The sequence below is a fragment of the Juglans microcarpa x Juglans regia genome, chromosome 6S (genome assembly GCF_004785595.1).
Source record: "Juglans microcarpa x Juglans regia isolate MS1-56 chromosome 6S, Jm3101_v1.0, whole genome shotgun sequence".
In the NCBI taxonomy this organism is placed as follows: domain Eukaryota; kingdom Viridiplantae; phylum Streptophyta; class Magnoliopsida; order Fagales; family Juglandaceae; genus Juglans; species Juglans microcarpa x Juglans regia.
In genome coordinates this window covers 16,715,955-16,738,328 of record NC_054605.1, presented here as the reverse complement: position 1 = coordinate 16,738,328, position 22,374 = coordinate 16,715,955, and the positions used below count along the sequence as shown (strand labels likewise).

General features: G+C 36.8%; 3 protein-coding genes across 7 annotated transcripts; 1 reads left to right on the top strand and 2 right to left on the bottom strand.

Annotated features, from left to right (window-relative positions):
- Positions 1-1,782: 1,782 nt before the first annotated feature.
- On the top strand, positions 1,783-10,915 carry LOC121236432 (ubiquitin carboxyl-terminal hydrolase 9-like). The gene is given in 15 exon segments (XM_041132859.1): positions 1,783-2,178; positions 2,284-2,450; positions 3,117-3,371; positions 4,164-4,311; positions 4,636-4,695; positions 4,792-4,887; positions 5,613-5,733; positions 5,736-6,010; positions 6,129-6,269; positions 6,850-7,020; positions 7,928-8,185; positions 8,292-8,440; positions 9,188-9,748; positions 9,874-10,144; positions 10,294-10,915. Coding segments are annotated over 14 exon segments (2,823 nt in total). The 5' UTR covers positions 1,783-2,178; positions 2,284-2,298; the 3' UTR covers positions 10,459-10,915.
- Positions 10,916-11,436: 521 nt separating this feature from the next.
- Positions 11,437-15,304, bottom strand: LOC121236433 (glucan endo-1,3-beta-glucosidase 11-like). 2 transcript variants are annotated; one of them, XM_041132860.1, is made up of 3 exons: positions 14,788-15,304; positions 13,532-14,661; positions 11,437-11,604 (listed from the first exon to the last, which is right to left on the bottom strand). In XM_041132860.1, exons 1-3 carry the CDS (start codon positions 14,840-14,842, stop codon positions 11,515-11,517), a joined length of 1,275 nt encoding a protein of 424 aa, XP_040988794.1. In that variant the 5' UTR covers positions 14,843-15,304; the 3' UTR covers positions 11,437-11,514. The 2 variants fall into 2 exon arrangements, with proteins under 2 accessions (XP_040988794.1, XP_040988795.1); XM_041132861.1 differs by having other exon boundaries at positions 13,532-14,693; positions 14,788-15,169.
- A 1,235-nt stretch (positions 15,305-16,539) lies between these two features.
- Positions 16,540-21,299, bottom strand: LOC121236846 (granule-bound starch synthase 1, chloroplastic/amyloplastic). 4 transcript variants are annotated; one of them, XM_041133323.1, is made up of 14 exons: positions 21,168-21,299; positions 20,204-20,580; positions 19,986-20,066; positions 19,609-19,707; positions 19,417-19,506; positions 18,815-18,878; positions 18,617-18,717; positions 18,409-18,518; positions 18,055-18,298; positions 17,792-17,968; positions 17,508-17,699; positions 17,305-17,391; positions 17,059-17,187; positions 16,540-16,902 (listed from the first exon to the last, which is right to left on the bottom strand). In XM_041133323.1, the coding sequence occupies exons 2-14, from the start codon at positions 20,558-20,560 to the stop codon at positions 16,786-16,788; spliced, it is 1,848 nt and encodes a 615-aa protein (XP_040989257.1). In that variant the 5' UTR covers positions 20,561-20,580; positions 21,168-21,299; the 3' UTR covers positions 16,540-16,785. The 4 variants fall into 4 exon arrangements, with proteins under 4 accessions (XP_040989257.1, XP_040989256.1, XP_040989259.1 ...); XM_041133322.1 differs by lacking the exon at positions 21,168-21,299 and adding an exon at positions 21,070-21,139 and having other exon boundaries at positions 20,204-20,576; XM_041133325.1 differs by lacking the exon at positions 21,168-21,299 and adding an exon at positions 20,843-21,031 and having other exon boundaries at positions 20,204-20,576.
- Between the last annotated feature and the right edge of the window lie 1,075 nt (positions 21,300-22,374).

Below are 22,374 nucleotides of genomic sequence, written 5' to 3'. Positions count from 1 at the left end.
AACTGCAAGCTCATTTTTTAACCCCCAATTTAAACTAGACTATTTATAATTTATGTATATATTTACATATAATTTGTTTATATATAGACTATTATTTTGAAATATAATTTATATATATTTTTTTATATATAAACTATTCTAAAACGGTATCGGTTTTGAAATATCTTGTTTCAATGTCTCGACTGAAATGGAAAACATTGCTTGCATGTCCTAATCTAAGTCTGTATGACTTTGTTTTTAAAAAAAAAAAGAAATGATTTTTATTAAGTAAAATCATAAAATATGCTATGTCTATATATTTTCAAGAAAAATGTTATTTTGACCACTCAACTTGCCTCCTCATTTTGACATCTCATGTATTTTGTTTTATTTTTAATTTTTTCTTTATTTAATAGTTAAAGAAGTGACTATTAGTATATTGATTTTTTTTAAAAAAAGTTATTTTAAAATGATAAAAAAATATGAATAAAAAAATTGAAAAAAATGAAAATGTTAATTTGACCTAACAGTCACTTGGAGAGAGCAACTTTGAGCAGCAGAGTAGCACCGCTCTATTTTCAATGGGTGATGCTTCAAAGTTATCATTAGTTCAAATTAGTTTTTTGTGTTTTTTATTTTTTATTTTTTAAATGTTAAAAAAAATACACAAATATACTAGTGGTAACATTTTTAATATTTTAGAAAAAAAATTTTACTCATCATCCCACATACCACATACTATATTTATTTATTTTTTCTCTTATCAAATGTTTAGTGTATGAATGATGAGTAGAATAATTCAATTAGTTTAAGAGAAATAAAAAAAATAAGTGTGATATATAAAAATGATAAGTAACAAAATTCATTTAAAAAAAAATTCAAATATACTAATAATAATTTTGAAAGGACAAAATGAGGGATAACTAACATTATTTATTTTCAAAATAAATAATAACAAAATGTATCGTCACTTAAGACGTGAAATATGGCATGCGGAATGCCACGACAAGACACAGGCCGCTCGTGTTGGATCACAGGGTCTTTGCCACGTCAGAACATCTAGACGCACCGTATTAAATGGTGCAGCCTGGTTGATCAGTTGTTTAATGTTGTTTTTTACGTTTCATTTCTTTAATTTTACATTTTTATCAGCTTTCAAATAAACAAATCTCATATAAATACTTTATAAAAAACAAAATTATACTAATAAAACAAAATTTTTTTTACACTTTTTAAAGTCTTTTTTAGAGTTAAGTCTACTTTTTCTTATAAGGATTTGTATAAAATTTATCTATTAAGACTTATACAAATTATTTCTCTTAAAATAAATACAAATAAATAAATAAAATAAATATAAAATTCATATATAAAAGCCTATCTTTTAACAATGAATTTCGTTAATTTAGGATACGTTTAAAAATTAAATTAAATTAAATTAAACTCATCATTATAATTTTTTTAAATTTTAATATAAAATATAATAAATAATTTAATTTTTTTAAATTTTAAAATAATATAATATTAAAAAATAATATTTTAATAATATTTTATTATCTCAATTCAACTCAACTCAATTTAATATTCAATCGGAGTTTAAAAATGATAGTCTGACTTGCTGATCTTAAAACTATTTATATCGAGATGCTAATTTCAACTAAGCCATAATTATAGAAGATGTGATCACGAAAATATGAAGCAACTTTTCAGCTGAATATATGGATAAATCAGTGAAATCTTTTGTCTTCATTGACACAGTCTAACGTCAAAAATCTTGAGAGAGAGAGAGAGAGAGAGGGGGGGGGAGGGCATACACATTTCGATTGGTACACGGTCAGTGTTGTTCTGAGAAAATCCAGGAAAAAAAAAAATGTTATAGAAAATGAACAGCCAAAAAAAGTCATAATCAGCTCCAGGCATAGGAAAAGTAAAACAGTTGGCATTACTTTAAGGCCTTCTTTGCAAGTTCCTTTCTTGGAGGCTTTAAAAGCGTTTGTGTGTCTCAAGAAAAATATATGAAGGACAAGGTCGTTGGAGGTCCGTAAAACAATTTTCTCTTGTTAGTTCTTTATCTTTCCCAGATCATTTTTCCCTCAACCCCTGCAGTATAGGGTCTCCCAATCCTGTAAATTTTCTCTTTTCCATCCTGAATATCCGTCCCAGCTCCCCGATCGCTTTCTTCCCTCGATATTTTAACCTAAGGTTCGTCCAGTTCGTGAATCTGAACACCTTTTGGATAAAAAAATCCCAAGTTTTAAGTTTTATTTTATTTGGATTTGAGATCTTCATCTGATTTTCAATTGGCAGGTTTTGTGATTGATCATGACGATTCCGGATTCGGGTTTCATGATGGAAAACGGGCCGAGTTGCTTGCCGCATCCGCCCGAGGAAGAGAATCGGATCGTAACGGATTTGATGAATATATCCGAAAATAATTTGAAAGAAGGCAACATCTACTACGTCATTTCCAACAGGTACTTTTTAGTTTTTGGTCATTTTTTCAAATATATATCACACACATTTACACATACATATACACCCAGTTGGGATTTTCTAAAGAAATGATCGTTTGCATGATGTTTATATGAAGAAACTATGGTGTGTTGCTCCAGGCATATCATTATCATGGGCAATAATTGTCATTGCGATATTTGTAGTTTTTCCCCTTCTTTTGCTTGCGAGTTTCGGTGTGCATTCGGAGGGAGAAGACAAGAATTTTACGAAGCAGTAGAATAGAAGATCACTCTGTTTTAGGTACTTGTGTAAAATACTTTAGTGGACGGAGTAAGGTATTAAATGTGGCTCTTTTGCTAGTTTTAGGGTTTTGGCTTGTTGCGGGCAGATTGTTCTTCTAGGAATTAGGAGAGAAAGCGTTGAAGGCTTTACATGGTAAATACCTCGAGTTTGGATTTTGTATAGTGGGCTAAGGACGGGTTTTTGGTGGCTTCTCTTTGTCTGAGGGCTGGTTTCAACTTTGAGTAATGGCTACTAATGTACTGAAATATAATCTCTCTATATTTCTTTTTTCGCTGTTTTAAGTTGGTGTCACTAATAATACTTGCTAAGTTGCTTTTTGATCCTGAATGTTTAATACTAAAAGGCTCACGTTTGTGATTGCAATTGGTCTAAATTTTCTCTAGGTGGTTTACAAGCTGGCAGAGGTATGTTGGTCAGGGTAATGCTGAATCTCCAACTGATAAGCAGTTATCTGGTTCTTGGCACTCGAAAGTGGTTCCTTCAAAAATGGCAGATAGACCTGGACCAATTGATAATTCTGATATTGTTCTAGACATAAATGATCATGGGAGCAATGATTTAGAAGTTCGAAAATCTTTGCACGAAGGGGTGGACTATGTTTTAGTTCCTCAAGAAGTTTGGGAAAAACTTTTTGATTGGTAATTTTTACATACAATTTAAATTCTGTTCTTAAATAAATACTATCACTGTTTGATTTTTCCCATCTTTTTCAATTGTGAAGGCTGTTTGTTAATTTGAAGAAAATGTATCATTTTGTATGACATGGGGTCTCACTAAGGTAGGGCCTTTCAGACCCCCCCTCCCCTGGGAAGCAACCCCCAGATACACAACTCCACTCGCTAAAACCATGTATCAGTTAATATAAGAGACCTCCTATTGCAGTATTGAACTCAAGATGTCTAACTCTGTAGCTCATCCCCTGCCCTAACGGCTAACGCTAGGCTGCCTGCACTCTGACAGGTGATTTGAAGAATATATGTGACATATTTAGTTTAAGGAATAATGTAAAGTTTGTACTTCGAGGCTGGAGTCACTTACATACATGTCTTTTTTCTGATTGTTGTGCATGTGGAATGTGCCTCCTTTGGTGCTATTTGTTGCAAATGTTAACTTATCAAATAGAATTAAAAAGGAGTCATATATAGATATGGCATCAGTTATCACTAGATATTCTTGTAATGAAAGTCACCACCTGGCATGCTTTTGGTAATTCAATGTGAAGATGCTCATCTTTAGGTCTCACATTCAACGGTGTTCATGTGGCTTATTATTGTTGAATGTATTTCATAGGGATTGTGAAATTATGTCTTTGGTTGAGGTCCCATATGTTCAAAGTGCAGCCATGACATGAACTCCATATTGGAGGGTAGGATGTACCACAGTAGTACAGTAGTTAGTGGGTGATAATTTTCTCATCTTGTTTTTTCAAGGTACAAAGGAGGACCGGCATTACCGAGGAAGTTGATTTTACAGGAAGGTGTCAAACACCAGCAATTTAATGTGGAGGTTTATCGACTTTGTCTTAATTTGATTGATTCAAGAGACAACAGCCAATCAGTTGTAAGGTTAAGCAAAAAGGTACTGGCTTCTTCTTTTTTGCACGATATTTTCTCTAGATTATACATTTTTCTGAGTTCTCTCTTTTAATTCTATAATGCTTTTGAAGTGTTTGGAATGATGATGGTATGTCTCCATGAATTTAATGCTTTGATGATCTTCCCTTTTTTAGCTTTTTAGTTGTGCCAAAAACTTGTGGATTGTTAATTTGTCAAACTCAAGAACCACATTGCTTTTGGTGTTTTTTTCGCTTCTAAATTAGGATTTTCACATTTGTGAGTGCTTGTGAACCATACTGCTTTTACCTCATTTTTTTTTCTTTTTGTTCTCACTCCTTTTTTTCAGGCTTCTATACGTGAACTTTATGATAGGGTGTGTGCACTTAAAGGAATAGCGCAAGGAAAGGTGCTTCTCTTTTTTTTTTTTTTTTCCATTGGGCTATTGTTTTTGTTTTCTTTGAGGTAATATAAAGTTCCTTTCTTGTTGGTTATTGGTTTACAGGCTTGTATTTGGGACTACTTCAATGAGAAGAAGCATGCACCTTTAAATATTTCAAACCAAACCCTGGAGGAATCACACTTGCAGATGGATCAACATGTGGGTACTCTGGCAACTAATTCATCCTATAAATGATGAAGCCTAAATAAAGCTTTTTTTGGGGCTTCGAATTTCAGTGGAGATGGCTGTTCTAATTTTATTGCTCCTATTAAACTTACTATAGTTGATACCTTCTGCAGCTTAGATGCTAATGATTAGTTTTATTGACTCTGCTAGTTTTTTAGCATCTTGTTTATGTCGACTTCAAGTTGTATAAGAATCTGGTCAGATTGCTGTGACTCTTAGGCAAGTTCTTTAGTGTCATGCTTTGTTCTAAACTTTTAGTTGGGTAGGAAGTAGAAACATTTCATGAGCCAAAGAAATGTTTTCTTCTATTGGTAATTCATAGGAACACCTAATTTCTTTTGAGCTCATGACTTTACCCTCCATCTGGTTCTTACTGGGGGAAGATGTTCCATTTTAGTTTGAGCTTGTTGGCGAAACAATATGAGGCGACTATAGTAACTGTGTCACAAAAGACGGTGAAAGTGATAAATGTGATTTTGTAAAGATATTAAGTGAAATTTTGGAAATGCCTATTTTTTTCAACTGACAATATACTATTTTCTAGTAGAAATTTGCTGCCCTACCGTAATAGAATGCATATTACTTGTTAGGATGTAAGTTCTATGTGTTCTTTTGAAGATGATCTCCAAATTTGCGTTTTTGGTGATTCATGTAAATTAAACCACAGCTGCATTGTTGATGCATTCTTTTCTCCACAGATCCTTCTGGAGGTACAAGTTGATGAACATTATTCTTCTCAATTTGGCATGGATTCAACAGGAAATGAGTTAGCTCTGGTACCCCTAGAACCTTCAAGATCATCTTTGACAATTGCAGGGGGCCAACCACATCAAATGGGCATTCAACAGGTTATAGTTTTAATTTGAATCGGGGAAGTGCATTGAGCACCGGATTTAGTGATATAGATGGTAGATATGATAGTTATAACTCTGGGAGAAAAGGAGAACATGGAGGATTAGCAGGACTGCAGAATCTGGGGAATACTTGTTTCATGAATAGTGCCATTCAGTGTTTAGTTCACACGCCCCCTCTTGTTGAGTATTTCTTGCAAGATTATTCTGAGGAGATCAACACAGAAAATCCACTAGGAATGAATGTAGGCTGTCTATTCTTCCCCTTCTGCTTGTTTCCTATGGATTGAGATAAATTATGGCTCATTGTGATAGCTGGTCTTTCAACTACCTAAAATTTAAAACTTCGTTGGCAATGTGCAGGGTGAGCTTGCACTTGCATTTGGTGAGCTACTGAGAAAATTGTGGTCTTCAGGGCGAACAACAATTGCTCCACGTGCATTTAAGGGGAAACTTGCTCGATTTGCTCCACAATTTAGTGGTTATAATCAGCATGATTCTCAGGTTAGTATTGCAAAATGTCAAAGTGCTTGACTTCTCTGCTATTTTTGTCAGTTGATATTAGCCATGCTATATTTTATAGAGACTGTTGTCTCATCATGTCCGTATTATATTGTGGGAAGAAAGTCAATCTGAGGAAATCTTGGAAAAGCTTAAAAGAGTACATAGACTTTGTTATGTGATTAATATCTCAAGAATTCCATTTTTTAATCCACCTCATATGATTATGTTTTAAAAAAAGGTTGGTTGTTCCCTGTACAATCTTCATCCATTCCTTGAGTCTGATCTATTAGTTCTATGCTGCTCCCTTCCATCTGATAGTTATTTAGTAAATGATTGTGTAAGTAATTATATTTAGTAATTATATGTTGTATCATGTGCAACATCTGACTGCATAGATGTTTTGACCTAGCGAGCTGTATTTTTGTGCTTTAGTCTTGCTGCTTCTTTGTCAATTGTATGATTGCTCGTCACATTTGATATTGAGTAGCCTTTTGGAGTTACTGGTGTTTATTCTCAGTTATAGTTTGTATTTTACATTACCTTTATGTATGTTCTAAATGATGATATTTCTTCTCTCTAGGAACTTCTTGCCTTCTTACTAGATGGGCTGCATGAAGATCTGAATCGTGTCAAACAAAAACCTTACATTGAAACGAAGGATTCAGATGGTCGACCAGATGAGGAAGTTGCATATGAGTGCTGGAAGTATCATAAGGCCCGGAATGATTCAGTAATTGTTGATGTTTGCCAAGTAAGCAATTCTTTTAATTTGTATCAGTTTTTCATAGGATTAAAATATTCAATACCTGTGATAAAGTCCGTTTCATAGCCAATATGGTCTACCACATTTGAAAATTGTGCTTTTATCAGTATGGCCTCACCATACTGTCAAAGAGATTTTTAATCAAGTAGGAGCCTTCAAGCACCTCTATGAATACGGTTGCTCTATAATCTTCTAGCCTTCTATACTAAATTATTTTATTTATAACAAAATAAAGATCTTGTCAAAAAAATATTTTTAGTAAATAAATTAGTAGATTGGGTATTTTTCCTATGAAAAACACTACTATGCCCACTCCTTTTAACACCTCCATTTGACCGCTGGTCAAAATTTTTTATTTTATTTTTACTTAATGATTAAGGAAGTGATTTTAAATGTATTGGTGTATTTTTTTTATTTTTTAAATGTATTTAAATATGTTAAAAAAATGTGAAAAGAAAAAAGAGAAAAAAAAAACTTTTTTACGCTGGGCCGTATGCCCAGCAGTCAAGATGGGGCGGCATAGTAGCCGCACCCTTTTCCTATTAATATTTTTTTACAAGTAATGAAATTTTATTAAAGAGGGCAGAGGGGTGCAACACAAGTACATTGGAAGTATAGAAAGGGAAACACCCAACTAGCAAGAAGAAGAGGAAGAGACAAAATCTTTTAAAACTTTCCTGGTAATAATTTTAGGAACTAACCTCAAGGTTTGATTATTAAAGAAGCCATTATCTGTTTGGGAAGTAAATTGGCTTTAGGTGTTTAGTCCAGTTAGTTTTTTTTTTTTTTAATAAATAAAGATGAAATTTTTACACCATGCTGCAACCTTAGGATTAAATTTTGTTTCCTAGATACTGTTTTCTTTGACTCTAAATATCCTTATAATTTTTCTCAGGGTCAATACAAGTCCACGCTGGTTTGCCCTGTATGTGGCAAAATCTCAATTACTTTTGACCCATTCATGTACTTATCATTGCCACTTCCTTCAACTGTGACACGGATAATGATGGTTACCATGTTTTATGGTGATGGAAGTTGTCTTCCTATGCCTTACACTGTGACTGTGTTTAAACATGGTTGCTGTAAAGATCTTAGCCAGGCATTGGGTACTGCATGCTGCTTGAAGGGTGATGAAAGCCTTCTGCTTGCAGAGGTAAACATATCTTTCACTGCTTTTGAGGTCTTTTTTGTTTCTCTCTAAAGTAACTTTTTCACTTCTGATAATTCTCGGAGATGGGAATTTTTTTTTGATTTTGTAGGTTTATGAACATCAGATCCATCGGTATTTTGAGAACCCTTTGGAACCGTTGGCTTCAATAAAGGATGATGAACATATTGTAGCCTACCGACTATCCAAAAGGGGAACAGGAAGAACAAAGCTAGAAATTATTCATCGACTGCAGGAAAAGTAAGTTTAATTCCTTCAATCTCTGGCTACTTGCTTTCCATTTGGTAATTTTACATTATGTTAGAAATTTTCTTAGTAACAGCCTGTTTTGGATGGCCAGCGGTCTTATGGTTGGGTTGAATGAGAGTGTTGACCCAGCCCAGCACAAGGCTTTTTGGTTCCTTATAGTTTGAGCCCCATAAAGGAAAGGAAAATTGATTTACACTTGTGTGATAAGAAAATTGGAGGAAAGAATGCCATAGCGAGAAAAATATTTCAGAGTCTCTGCACCTTCCACAGCACCCCTAAAGGCCTCTCTATTTAGGGGGCTATAAGCCCTATCTATCAGCAAATAATATAAAATTGGAAGCTGAAGGCTCCGTTCCCTATGTTTGATAATTGTAATAATATAAAATAGTAAAGGCTTGAAGGCTACTTATAAAATAGGTAGCTCCGCCCCCTTTCTTTCTATAAAAATTAAGAAGCCTGTGAACAAGAGAGGGGGAGAGGAATGCTTCTTGCATTTGCTGTGCCTATGGTGCTAGCTCAGTTTTGATAAATAAATTTGTACTATAGTATGTGAGTTCTTTTGCAAAGTCTCTAACTGGGTGTCTGTGAGTGTTTAAAGAGAGAGGAGCAACTACCTTCTAGAGAGGACTAATGATCTAGTAATTGCCACGTATCGTTTAAGTTCTTCACTGTCCTTTTTTTTTTCTTTTTTCCTGGATCAAATTTTCTCACCAAATGCTTTTCATTTGTTATATGTAGATGTACATCCGACAATCTAAAGGGTGGTGGTAGGAAGCTTTTTGGAACCCCTCTAGTGACTTGCTTAGGAGAAGATGCTCTAAATGGAGCTGGTATTAGTATTGCTGTTTCTAGAATGCTATCACCTTTGAGGAGGAGATATTCTTCTTCGACTAAGGCTCATAGCAGTATAGAAAATGGCTTTGTTTCAGAAGCTATGGACGAACCATTGGACAGCTACAATGCTCAATCTGTACCGGGAGGCGAATCAATAAAAAACACAGAAGTAGAGGAAACATCCAGCAGGGACTTACCCTTCCAGCTCTTTTTAACTAATGGAAGTGGTTTGAGTTGCAAGCCGATTGAGAAGGATTCTCTCATAAAATCAAGTCAACTTGTTAAGGTGTTTCTTGACTGGAGTGACAAAGAACGTGAATTATATGATTCCAGTTACCTCAAGGATCTCCCTGAGGTTCACAAGACTGGGTTCACTGTGAAGAAAACCCGGCAGGAAGCTGTTTCTTTGTTTTCATGCTTGGAGGCATTCCTGACTGAAGAACCTCTAGGGCCAGATGACATGTGGTAAGAGTACTTTTAAGTCCTGACGATGGCTTATAGATTATATAATTAGGAATTTTTTCCACCAATATTCCTCTAATATTGGGCAATGTTCTTGCCTCATTCTATCTTTTAAATTTTAAATGCAGGTATTGCCCAAGGTGCAAGGAACATAGGCAAGCAACAAAAAAACTTGATTTGTGGATGTTGCCAGACATCCTTGTTGTTCACTTGAAACGGTTCTCCTACAGCAGATACCTGAAGAACAAACTAGACGCTTTTGTGAATTTCCCTATTCGCAACCTTGATTTGAGCAAATATGTGAAGGGCAAAGATGGGCAATCTCACGTGTATGAGCTATATGCTATCAGCAACCATTATGGTGGTCTTGGTGGTGGGCACTACACTGCATATGGCAAGGTAAAGGATATAATAACTAATACAGATTTTTTTTATTTTTTTATTATTTTTTTTTTTTTAAAGTGGGAGATACTCGTTGAGACTCCACAGTACATGATTGGATATCATTAGGCACTGGTTCTTATGGCTCGACTTTGCAACTTGTGCAGTTGATCAACGAGAATAGATGGTACCATTTTGATGACAGTCATGTTTCTCCAGTGAGTGAAACTGACATCAGGACTTCGGCCGCATATCTGTTATTCTATCAAAGAGTTAAAAGCGAACCAAGGCCGGTAGCAGGAGAGTCATCCCAGTCTAACATGGAGTTTTGAAGGCAATGATTGGGTTCATTTTGCTGTTTCATTGCCTTTGAGCTTCCCTTTTACTATGTGTAGCCAACTTTGTTCAGGCATCAAGTCCATAGAATGGTGAGTCCGCTTACCGGAAAAACATGGAACTCTCAGCTTCGAGATACATGTCACGAGAGTAAAAGCGGTTGCGGAACATCGGCTGGTGGGAGCAGGGATAGTGACTTTTATCAATACCGTTTATATAGTGAAAATTTTGGCTGGCTATTAGGTTGCTGATAGTTTCCTGCCTGTGATGTTCTATGCCAGGGTTATGTAGGGCGGCCGTAGTCAATTCTCCTCATCACCTTGCCGTTTTACAAATTGTCCTTCCTCTGATCTTTTCAACACTTTATTCTATTGAACAATGATAACCATTATTATTCATGTTCTAGAAGGTATGTTGTATGAGCATAATGTAAGCCAGTGAAAGGTTTTTGTACGAGCATGTGCACTTATAATAGCAAGTTTGAAGACAAAAATGCGAAGAAGAAACAAATCATAATAGCATATTCTATAGATTCACGAGGGTTTGTTATGCTATAGAGCATCTATCTCCTCACCATGTAACTCTACATCATAAATTATGCTAATATACTCACATTTTAAAAAAATTGAAGATCCTCTTCAGTAATAACAGTAATATTCCCCTTCACAGCTGAAAGAGGAGCCACAACAAACATATCAAGCCAAGAATCTCCTTAATCTTTCACATACCTATTCTTAAAACGAGTGAGAAATATTTACTGTTGATTGCCAACTGGAAAGTGAGAAAATATGTATGAACAAGCACCAAATCATCCAACTTCAATCCTCAATAAAACCCTACAGGCCACACCAGCAATTATTAATCAAATGAAAGAGAATGCATAGATGGGGAAAAGGGTCCCATTAGTTTGGTTTGATGAGTATAATTGACTCCCAGAACATAGTAATGTACACAGCATAGTAGCCTCTTTTTTCTCTTTTTTTTTTGCAGTTTTTTTTTTTTTTTTTTTACTTGGAGGCTGGTAAAAGTTTGAACGCTTAGCTCTCCCATCTTTAATGGTGGACCAATCCCATCATCATCATCATCATCATAGACATGAAGAAGAAAAGGAATGCTGGAGCAGCCACAGATTGGTACCTCTCCTGAAATCAACAGCACCACCATTAGTGTTGGGTTTGATGACAAAGATCTTATTGTTATTTTGAAGGGACCTCCACAATTTACCAACTCTAGCCATCGGAGGGACCAGTTTTGAGGGCTCCCAAAACTTCAAAATGCATGGAGTGTTGATAAAAATTTAACACTCGTGAATATCTTGTCAGGATTTTAATGGCAATTAAAATTTGGAAACTGGACCAGGCGACAGGTAGGTAGGTATCTTGTGCATTTATGTGCACAAGATCTATCATGTCGTATTTGCTGTTTGGGACTGTTGATCATCATCTTCTTTATTAGTTTTTTTTTTTTTTAAATTTTATTATATATATATATATATATATATATATATATGTATGAGGTTGGATTCGTGGAAGCAAGGTCTCGAATCATGGAATCCTTCGTTAGAGCACTCTCATTGGATTAGTTAAAATTAAATGACATTTTTTAAGAATGTAAGAGAAATTTGACTTTTAGCTATTCCATTCATATAAATCTCCACATTGGAATAGCTATTTTTTCATTATATAATAATAAAATAATATTAGATAAATTTAATTTTGATTATTCACATCAAATCTCTACATTAGATTATATATTTATTCATTATATAGCAATGAATATTATATAATAATCATATTCTTATTAAATTAATATATCACTAACTCAAATTAATATTTCAATTGTAATAAAATATGTGATAGAAAGAAATGGAGAGAAATAATTAATAAAATATGTATTTGATGTATGTACAGTAACCTTCAAATTTGAAAAAATTTTTGAAAGTCACTGTAACTAAATTCTAAATATTTAGAATTTAGCTAATCCAATATGAGCATATTTTGCTCTCTAATAGCTAAATACTCATTAAATTTAACTTTTAGCTAATCCAATGAAAATACTCTTACAAGGTTAGAAATATGAAATAAAGTATTTTAGTTATAGTTTAAGAAATAAATATAAAAGAAATTTTATTAGGAGGAGACCCATTACCTAATGCCAACAATGGTTTTCCCAAGCAAAAAGTATCTTGGAATTCAAGTGAGAGCTACATGAATGTTTATATAGCATTTATTGTTGTTTATATACATAATATTAAGGCTTGTTAAGAGCATTCACATCATTTGTAAATAATAGTAAAATAATTTATGAATAATAGAGAAATAATAGTGAATAATTTATAAATAATAGTGAACTGTTTATAAATAATAGTGAAATAATTTAAAAATATCTTAAAATAATTGTATTTCCAAACACAACCTAAGAGTAGTAGCAAGGATACAACTATTTTATAGTTTTTTTTTTTACAACTCTCTTTTAATTGAGTGACATTTTTGTATAATAATAATAATTATTATACTTTATAAAAATATCATCCATTTAAAACAGGATTATAAAATAATTGTACAAAAGGTTGTATCTTAGCACTACTTTTTTCAGACATTAGACTTTTATATGATTAATGATAAATTATCAATAAAATAAATATTATTTTAATTTATATTTGAATAATATTAGATACATTTTTAAAGTCTTCAAATCTCACATACTACTTTTGAATTTCAAAACAATGACCAAAATTTAAAAGTATTTTTATGAGTGTCATATTTATCTATTTTATTTAAACGGGAATGCACGAAGCTTGCACAAATTTATAAAATTAAGATTTATATTTTCAATTTTAGCAAAAGGTATAAATTTATAAAGCCTATCTAATAAGACTTACGGTACTTTTTGTTAAGATGATACATCTCCTTGCGGTTAGAATTAGGATTTGAATTTAAGATATGCATGTTGTTTTCTTCTACCTTTGAACAGTTGACCTGAAGTATTTTTCACAGTATCATTATCATACACTAAAAACGGCAAAGATTTTTTTTTCTCTGAAAAAATTATTAACAAAAATTTACTCACCGGAGCAGCAGAGGTAATGGACAAATAACCTGTGGGCGGCGTCAGGGGGGTATCAGAGCTGCCAGGAGTAGAGCTGTCAGCAGTAGAGCCGCCAGGAGTAGAGCCCCCGAAGTTCGTAGTGTTACTAACGCCGTCGTTTGTTGCAATGCAAAGGGCGTACGCGGGAGTCCCGTCCGGCTTGAACAGCCCGTAATTCCTCTCCGAAGTCGGTCCGGGCTTCATGTTCTCGTTGAACAAAGCAAAGACGTAGATGTTCAGGTCCGAGCTCGGTCTCATCGGCGTACCCTTCTTCTTCATCAGCTTAAACAGATTCCCGTTGTACTTCTTGGCGTTCTCCGGGGTCGCGCCGACCTCGTCCTCGTCCCCTCTCGACGGCCAACCCGTCTCGGAGATGTGAACCGGCAGCTTCTTGTAGCCAGCTGAAGCGAGTGCGGCGTACACGGCGTCGATCTGCGCGAACAGCATGTTGTCGTAACGGAGGTTCGTAACAGGGTCTACGACCCCTGGGTTCGGCTGGAAGAGAACGAAGTCCAGCGTGACATGCTTCGGGCTCGCCTTGTACGCGAAGTAAGGGTACGCGTTGATTAAGAATGGCGAGCCCGTCTTGGCGTGGAAGCTCAAAATCTGGGTGATACAGCCCGACAGATCGCGGCGAAAAGCCCCGGCCGAAGGTGGGTACGAGGTTTCGAGAATGGCCAGAGAGTGAGCGGTGGTCACAGCCACCTGCTTGTCTAACCCAAGATTCACGAGCGCCGTGTGCACATTCTGCATTGCCGGTAGGAGACAACCTGCGAGAGCGGTGTCGTTGAAGGTTAAAACTTCGTTGCCAACGAAGATGGAGGTGATGTTCGTTGCCGGAAGGTAGGCCTGGACGTTGGTCTTGACCCAGGCTTGGGCATTTTCTGGGTCCTTCATCTTCGCCAAGTACTCGTTTCCCAGCCCGACAACGAATTCCACGCCGGTGTTGGCGAATGCTTTGAGCACTCGTGGATCTGCGTCGTAGAGCTTCACCTTAGTGGCACCGATGGTTTTGACAAGAGGTACCACGCTCTCTGGCGAAGGTAGATTGTTCGCTATTTGGCCGTAGTTTATCCCAATTGAAGCAACCATTACAGGAAACAACAAAATTCCTAGTAATGCACATTGAAACCCGAAAATGGAACTTCTTCCAAGTCAGCGAATTTAGAAACCAATTTACCAAACGAAGCCAAAAGCTACAAAATACATCAGAAGAACGAGATGACTGTGTAGCATACCTGAGATAAAAAGTAGTATTAGCGAAGAGCAGTCGCGAAATGTGCTCAACTCCATGGGATCGGGGATCTCTCTCAAGCAGACGATGAGATAAACTTGGTTGATCAGTAATTGGGGTGAGCCAACTGAAAAGTTATGCAGCTGCGGCTCTTAAAAAAGAGTAAAGCTGTAAGGATACGAGCGAGAAATGGATAGCAAGCAGCCAATGCGAGTCTGAGACCGTACGTGTGGACTGCAACCGGGAACGCTGTAGACCGAGAGAGAGAGAGAGAGAGACGGGTAATTTATGGTTTGCAAGTGTGATTATGGAGCAGGGTGTGTGAGTGCGCGAGGCTCTTGACTGTGAGACAGTAGCCGTCTTGTCATTTTCTTAAAGAAGCATAGGGAAACGTAGTTTGTTTGATTCTGACTGATTCTCTCTGCGGGGATGGTTAAGACGAGGCGGGGCCCAGGGCTTGTTCTCCGACACCCTTCACATGGTCACCATTTCCAGACCAGGAAAAGCTTTTTTTGCGGTAAAGGGTAACTACGTTTTATGTTATTTGTATTTATGTTTCTTCCTTCCTCTGGCTGAAAGAGAAACCAGCGCAGAATTGGCCTACAGGCAAAAAAAACAAAACGACTGCCTTTCGGTGACTCTGCGTTTTATGCGGTAAAAAAGCTAGAATTTTTTTTATGAATAGTGAGGAACAGAGCTAGAAATGAAATTTTTTGAAACATATTCGGGGTGGGCCCAGCGTGCCAAACATGCACTAGCTTAATCATTCGTATGATTAGTCCCCGGCTCCAGCTGTTTATCATGCAGGGAACACACAGTCTGCGATATCTCCAAGTATTGATCCTAACCGTTCATTGAATTCCACTGACTTCGAGAATTATTTCAGGGGCAACCTGAGTTTGAACTTGGGTTGAGTTCTGAGAAGTTTTAGAACCCAACCCATTTGATCTCAAACCAATTATAGGATCCAATCCTTTGGAATGAATATAAAAGTAAGAAAAATACTATAAACACAAAGAAATTCTATAAAGTAATCTCACATATTGATGTAGCACCAGTGTGCCGTCTCTCCCTATTTTTTTCTTTTCTTTTCCTTTCTCTCCTATCTCCCGCCATCTCCCCGTGGTCACTCCCCACATTGGCCATGGTGGTCAGGGACCACCTCATGGTGGACAGAAGATGTTGGCGGTCCAAGCGACACTACCGGCGTGGAGCGTTGATAAGGAGATTACTGAAAGAGGGAAGCGCTTTATCGAGAGAGGGAGGAGCTGCTCGGGGAGAAAGGAGAGAGAGAAGGGCTCTGGTAGCTGGGAGAGAAGCTTACGTCAACGAGGGGCTGGGTGCGGTGGCGCAGTTGGGCTGCGATGGCAGCACTGACAACAGCGAGTGAGAAGCAATGTGAGAGGGGTTCGATTTCAGGAGGAGGAGAGGGAGAGGGGCTGCACTGTGGGGGGGGGGGGGGGCTGGGTCCGGTCGGGAGGTCACCAGTGAGGGGGAACGGCCACTAGTGGTGGCCGACGACGAGCTACGACAGCGCTGCTATGGCTAGGAGACCGAGTTGTGTGAGGTGCATGGCTGAAGGGAGAAAGTAGAGAGAGAAAGTGGGGAATGAGAGACTAGGAAAAATGGACATGTGGCACACTAATTATGTGCCACATCAGTATGTGGGATCCCTTTCTGTCTCTAGCAGCCCTCTAAAAGCAACCATTTGCCTATGATGAAGATGGTGAATATGCAGGAGAAAGAGGCACTTCACTTGCCAGCACAAAAACTAGATTTATTTACTTACATTTTGCTTAAAAGCATTTTTAAGCACTAACTTCCAAAACAAGATCTTATATCACTTTTATACACAGACAGCTTTAAAGACCATTAACCCTCAAAATACTGCAAAACAGCAATGAGTTCTTCATCAGGCATGTTGCTTTTGCCCACGGATTGATACTTGAATGAGGTGAAAGCGCCAACTCCTAATATGATGTAGATTATGAACGCGTGGTGCTCAAGGAGCGGCAACATTTTCCTTGGCAAGAGGAGCAATTTCCTCTCCTTCATTCCCAGGTTCACCGCCTGCAACCCCCAGGCTCAGCAGCATCTTTTCCCATAGTTTGGCTGGTCCCTGCATCATACGATTCAAACCAGTGAGATAGAGAAATGTTTTCTTTAATTCAAGCTTTAACAAGCTTTAACTTGAGCAATAGAAAACTTTCTTGATAGAATGCAAGTAAACTTTACATATGGAACAAGCAGCCCAAAGGACGAATATTATACTAACCTTCCATGAAAGATCTTGGGCCATGCAATTCTGGATGATCTCTTTCAAGCCAGGGGTACCATAGGTTGCAAGAGCTCTCTTGACAGTTGCTGCTATTGCATTCACATCAGCTGGATCAACAGCATCACACTGTAAAGCATACCGGCAACACGGATTCATTAGTTTCCATATGAAGTAGAACAGAGAAATAGAGAGGAATTGATGCACTTTGGTGTCACGGAGAAGCAGGAAAATTCATTTGCTTACTTCAACATTGAAAGCTCCCATATGAAATCCTGTAAAACCTTCTTTGACAGTGTCTACGAGCCCCCCGGTCGAGGCACAAATAGGCACCTGTGGACAAGTTACACAATAAGTGATGATTAAAGCTATGCAAAGTTTGTCAAGTGAGCTCACGTGGTAGAGAGAGAGAGAGAGAGAGAGAGAGCGAGAGAGGGTAAGGGCTCTACCGTTCCATATCGCATAGCATGCAACTGAATGAGCCCACATGGTTCAAATCTACTTGGGAGAAGTATAAAATCAGCCCCAGCAATAATCATATGAGCCAAGGGGACATTAAATTTTGCCACTCCCCTGGCCTTGTTGGGATACATTGTCTCCAGCATTTCAATTTGCTTCTCCAAGGGTTTTTTGCCGGTTCCCTGATAGAAACAAAAGATTTCATTGTCAAACTCAATATGGTGCCTGTTGCAGCAGCTACACTTTAGAAGAGAGAACATCCTAAATGACTTACAAGGACTACGACTTGAACATCCTCCCCAATAAACTTTGGAATAGCCGCTGCCAGAATATCTGAACCTTTCTGCTCTTCCAATCTTCCAATGAAGCCTATCAAAGGAATATTCCTGTCAACAGGCAACCCAACTTCTGCTTGAAGGGCTTCCTTTAATAAAGGCTTTGCATCCATAACCTATAAATCATATATAATACCCATAAGTAATGACTTTTACAGGCAGATTTCCAAAGGAACTCTTGAGTTTTTTGCAAGTTACTTACAGTTGTGGCATCATACTTCACATCTACGTATTTGTCAGTGGCCGGATTCCATTCTTGAACATCCATCCCATTCACAATACCAGTGATGCCAGTCTTACGAATGATGTTATCCAATTCAACACCTTTCTCAACTCCAGAAAGAAGTTCCTGGGCATAGTATGGGCTCACAGTTACGACCCTGTCTGATTCTAATATTCCGGCCTTCATCCAATTGATTTTCCTTCCCTTGACTGGCTTTTCATACCTGCACCACAGAAATATTAACAACACATTTAGCAAGAGGATAATTCCCCAAATCTTGTCTATTTGAAACTCCTCGTTCTAATACAAACAAGAATCATTTAAGAGACTTACCCATCAATAAAGTCAAAAGAACCCTTGAACTGATCAGGCAAATTGAGAAGCGAGAAGTCCGAATTGGCAAATCTGCCCTGGTAGGCTATGTTGTGGATACAGAAAACAACCTGCCATCATTTATCAAGCTGCGTTAGCCCCTAAGTAATGAAGAGTCAAATTTAAGCACCATTTCATTAGATGGTACTTCAAAGCAATAGCACCTTACCTTGGCAGTTTGGTAAATTCCCCTTGGTTTGTACATGGTTTCCAGGTAGCACGGAAGAAGAGCAGTGTGCCAATCATTAGCAATGAAGAAAACATCCTCCCCTGCAAGGGGCAGAAAGGAAGATCCTTAATGAAGCTATTTATCAACAGAAACATCAAATTTTTTAAGAAACGAAGAAGGGGTCCGTGGGGTCCGCACCATATGGTCCAGAGAAATATTCACTGCTGTTTAGGTTCAGAACCCTTGGTGCCTCCAGAGCAGCCTGAAAGGTAAGAAATTAGAAGGTGGGGGGAAGTTTATTTGAGTTATCCTAGATGCCAAAGTTGAGAACTATGAGATTGATCGGCTACCAGACTACAACTACATACTGAATGCATGATGAGTTGGAACCAACATGAGTAGGCTGAATCATTTTTCGGTTTAAAAATGTCATACTAAAGCCTTCAAACATTGTGTTACGAATTAATCACTAGTAGATGAGCACTTTAAAGTTGGCAGAGCATGGGTTGAAAGTCTGGCTTAATTGAATCATCAAGCAAAAACTTGTAGGCAATAACACGGCAGATAGGAGCTCTTTGCCAATGTATTGCAAGTAACACAAAAAAAAAATACAGTTTAAAGTAATGAAACAAACATTTTTTTCACCTTAAGAGATGACAGATAATTGGGAAAAATTCACATTTGTTGTGTGCCATCACCATCAGCAAAGTCAATTTTATGCTTTCTTCAATTTTCATCCCAATTCAATGACTGAAGTTTGAAAATAGTAAATAAAATAAAGGGAGCAATGGATAAGTTACCTGGCACAACAAGCTGAAACGAAGTTGGTTATCTCGGTAATCCAGCCCAGCTCTGGGGCCATAGATTTTGGATCCAGTTTTACCCCATACCTGGAGTATTCAGAAAGTCAAACATCAGCTGAATATTCCACTATTTTAAGTGTGGCTCATACCCAAGATTTTGGTGCTAAAAAAACAAAAACAAAAGAAAACCTTCTCAAGGAACATTGGGTGATCCACAAATACACGATCAACTCCTCGTTTGTAGCAGTGGAAGAAGCGAACAGTTTCCAGTCTATCCCCAACTTTTATCTGCACATGAGAGAACAATCAGGGGGGAAGTCATAAGCCTAGAAAATTGAGCAAGATATGATCCCCGCAAAAAGGAAGAATCTCCATAAACATAAAAAGAATGCTAGATAGGGTGTGAAGCTCTGTGGACACTCTTTAGAAAAAGTAGTCTACCATGAAAAAGTTAATTTTTTCATTTGATTCACATTTCTCATACTTTTTTTCAAAAAAAGTGTATCGAGCTTATATATTCTAGGACTCTCTAAATCATTTTCGAAAACATAACCCTGGATATTTACCTCAACTAGAACTTCAGTGTCCCATGCATCTTTGTACTGGTCATAGCGTGGAGAGATTGTCATAACTCGGTGCCCCTTAGCCTAGACATTAATTGCCATAATAAATCATCAAACATATCCAGCCATATGCCCCAACTTATACCAGAACAGCTACAAATTACAATTGCAAATCAAGCAATGAGAATAACTAAACAGTGAAAGAGAACTCCGCTTATTACCGCCATTGCGGGTGGCAGTCCTCCGAGAACATCACCAAGTCCACCGGTTTTGCTCCATGGACCTACTTCAGCTCCCACAAAGACCAAATTCATTCCTTGTTCACATATAATTTTCCCAGCAGGCCTATCATTCTGAGTGTTTCCTACTCTGCTTTTTGCTTGCCCGGCAATTGCTTTTGCATTGGTTCTCATCTGTAGCATATCCAACTTGTTCAAAGATCTTAACCCATTATGGGTCATTGCTTGGCTTCTGAGCCCCATTTGTGCCAAGTTTGCTTTAGTTTCTGACCCTGAACTTCCATGACTGCTGGCATGTGAAGTTCTTGATACAAAGTGGGAGGCGGTCACCGTGGCCATCAATAATGCCCTTGGTCTGACATGAATAACAAAAGTAGTTCACAAAATGCTCAACATATATAATAATTAAAAAACACGATGCTGATCATGAAATGGAAAATTACTGTGAAATTCAGGTAGGTATCGAGCTTTCAATTAAGAAACTGACGACAAATGTTATCAAGACCGGAAGCAACACGCCCTTAGATTATCAGAATTGTTTTTGTGGAGTAATCAGATAATCAAATCGCTTGTAACAAATAAATTAAGTTTTTTAGTAGTGAAATTAAGGTTGATTCGGACCTGACATGTCTCAAAAGATGACAACAAAGCAGAGCCCACTAGGCAAGAGTTCTACGAAAACAGATACAATTTTCAGACTCTAAAACCAACACTTCAGCGAATGGCACAAAAATAGCTAAGGAAAGCAAATTTAACACGCTCATGATAACAAACACAACCCAGACGAGAAAATGAGAAACACAGACAGACCGTTTCAAAATCACATCAAACTGGGAAAATCTCTCAACTTGATTTCTGATAACATCAAGAAACTGAAGGCATCATAGGAAACCGAACATCCCAGAAATTTTCTAGCAAAGTTTGATCTGGGTACTTACAAAGTTGCAACCTCAAAGAGTAAGGGAGTGTTCTTCTAATCACTTCTCAGTCTCAGAATCGAGCTACTGACTGACGACTGTCAGGTTGGCTTTCCGACTTTACGTGACCGTGAAAGGGAGAGCACCGAAGAGCTTTTATTTGTACTTGCGCACAAAGATTTTAGTGCCATGACACGTGGCGACATAGGGATGGTTGAATCTTCCCTTTCCTAGGTTTGGTAGGCGAGCACGTGAGTGGGCCCGCTTGTCGGCTCAGCCCACCTCCAGAGGTTGATGTTTTTGCTTATTTTTTGAAATAAAACGACACAAGTGGAAGAAAACGACACCGTGGAGGCTTGAATAATTGCATTGCATTTGCGGTTCAGGTTGATTGAAGACGACTAGGGGGCGGGCCCCGTTTGAGGAAACCAACAAACTCAACATGTCAGAGCGATCTGGATTCCATTCCCGTCTATGCTTCTCCATAGGTCTCGTGGGAATGGAATGAAAATTTTATTATCAGCAATAAAATAATTTGTAAATGATAGTAAGATAGATTAAATTGAATATAAATAAAAAATTAAATAAAAAATATTTTAAATTAAAATTTTGTTATAATATAGTTTATAATATTATTTTTATTTGAGAATTTAAAAAAATTGATTTTTTTAAAGTTTACAAAAGTTATAATGATTAATTTAAAAAAAATTGTAATAATCAGTTTGAAAATGTTTGAATTGGATTGTGTTTAGAAATAGAAAAATGATATTTACAGTCATAAAATGTGCAAACGTCGTACACATTTTTTGAAAAAAAATGAATAAATATGTGACCTACTTGCAAAAGTTCTTTTTTAATAGCGAATCACATTATTTTTTAAAAGAAGTGCACGATGCTAACACAACTCATAATTGTATTTAATATTACTCATGAGAATGAGATGAGACGAGATTAAATAAGAATTTTGAGATGAGATCTATTTCTAAATAGTTAATACATTTTCTAATGATATAAAAATCATATATAAAAATTATAATGGACGATGGAGAAGTTAGCAAGTGGAATTTTGTTTAGTTAACGAAATTTTGAGGATTTTTTTTAAAATAAAAACACTTATTATGATGCATATTTTATAGAGTTTTGTGTAGATAAATAAATAATTTTTAAAAAATAAAGTTAAAAATTATTTGAATTATTTTTAAAAATGATTTGAATATAATTATTTTAATTTTTGTA

Excerpts from the sequence above, each read along its gene's own strand:
- LOC121236846 (XM_041133322.1), bottom strand. Across the intron at positions 17,188-17,304 it reads TGGGAGCTTTCAATGTTGAA|TGTGATGCTGTTGATCCAGC; the intron begins GTAAGCAAATGA and ends TATGCTTTACAG. Across the intron at positions 16,903-17,058 it reads CCCAAGATCTTTCATGGAAG|GGACCAGCCAAACTATGGGA; the intron begins GTTAGTATAATA and ends CGTATGATGCAG.
- LOC121236433 (XM_041132860.1), bottom strand. The coding sequence starts at position 14,842 with ATGGAGTTGAGCACATTTCGCGACTGCTCTTCGCTAATACTACTTTTT. Across the intron at positions 14,662-14,787 it reads AATACTACTTTTTATCTCAG|GAATTTTGTTGTTTCCTGTA; the intron begins GTATGCTACACA and ends GTGCATTACTAG. Across the intron at positions 11,605-13,531 it reads CCATTACCTCTGCTGCTCCG|GAGAGGTACCAATCTGTGGC; the intron begins GTGAGTAAATTT and ends TGTTGATTTCAG.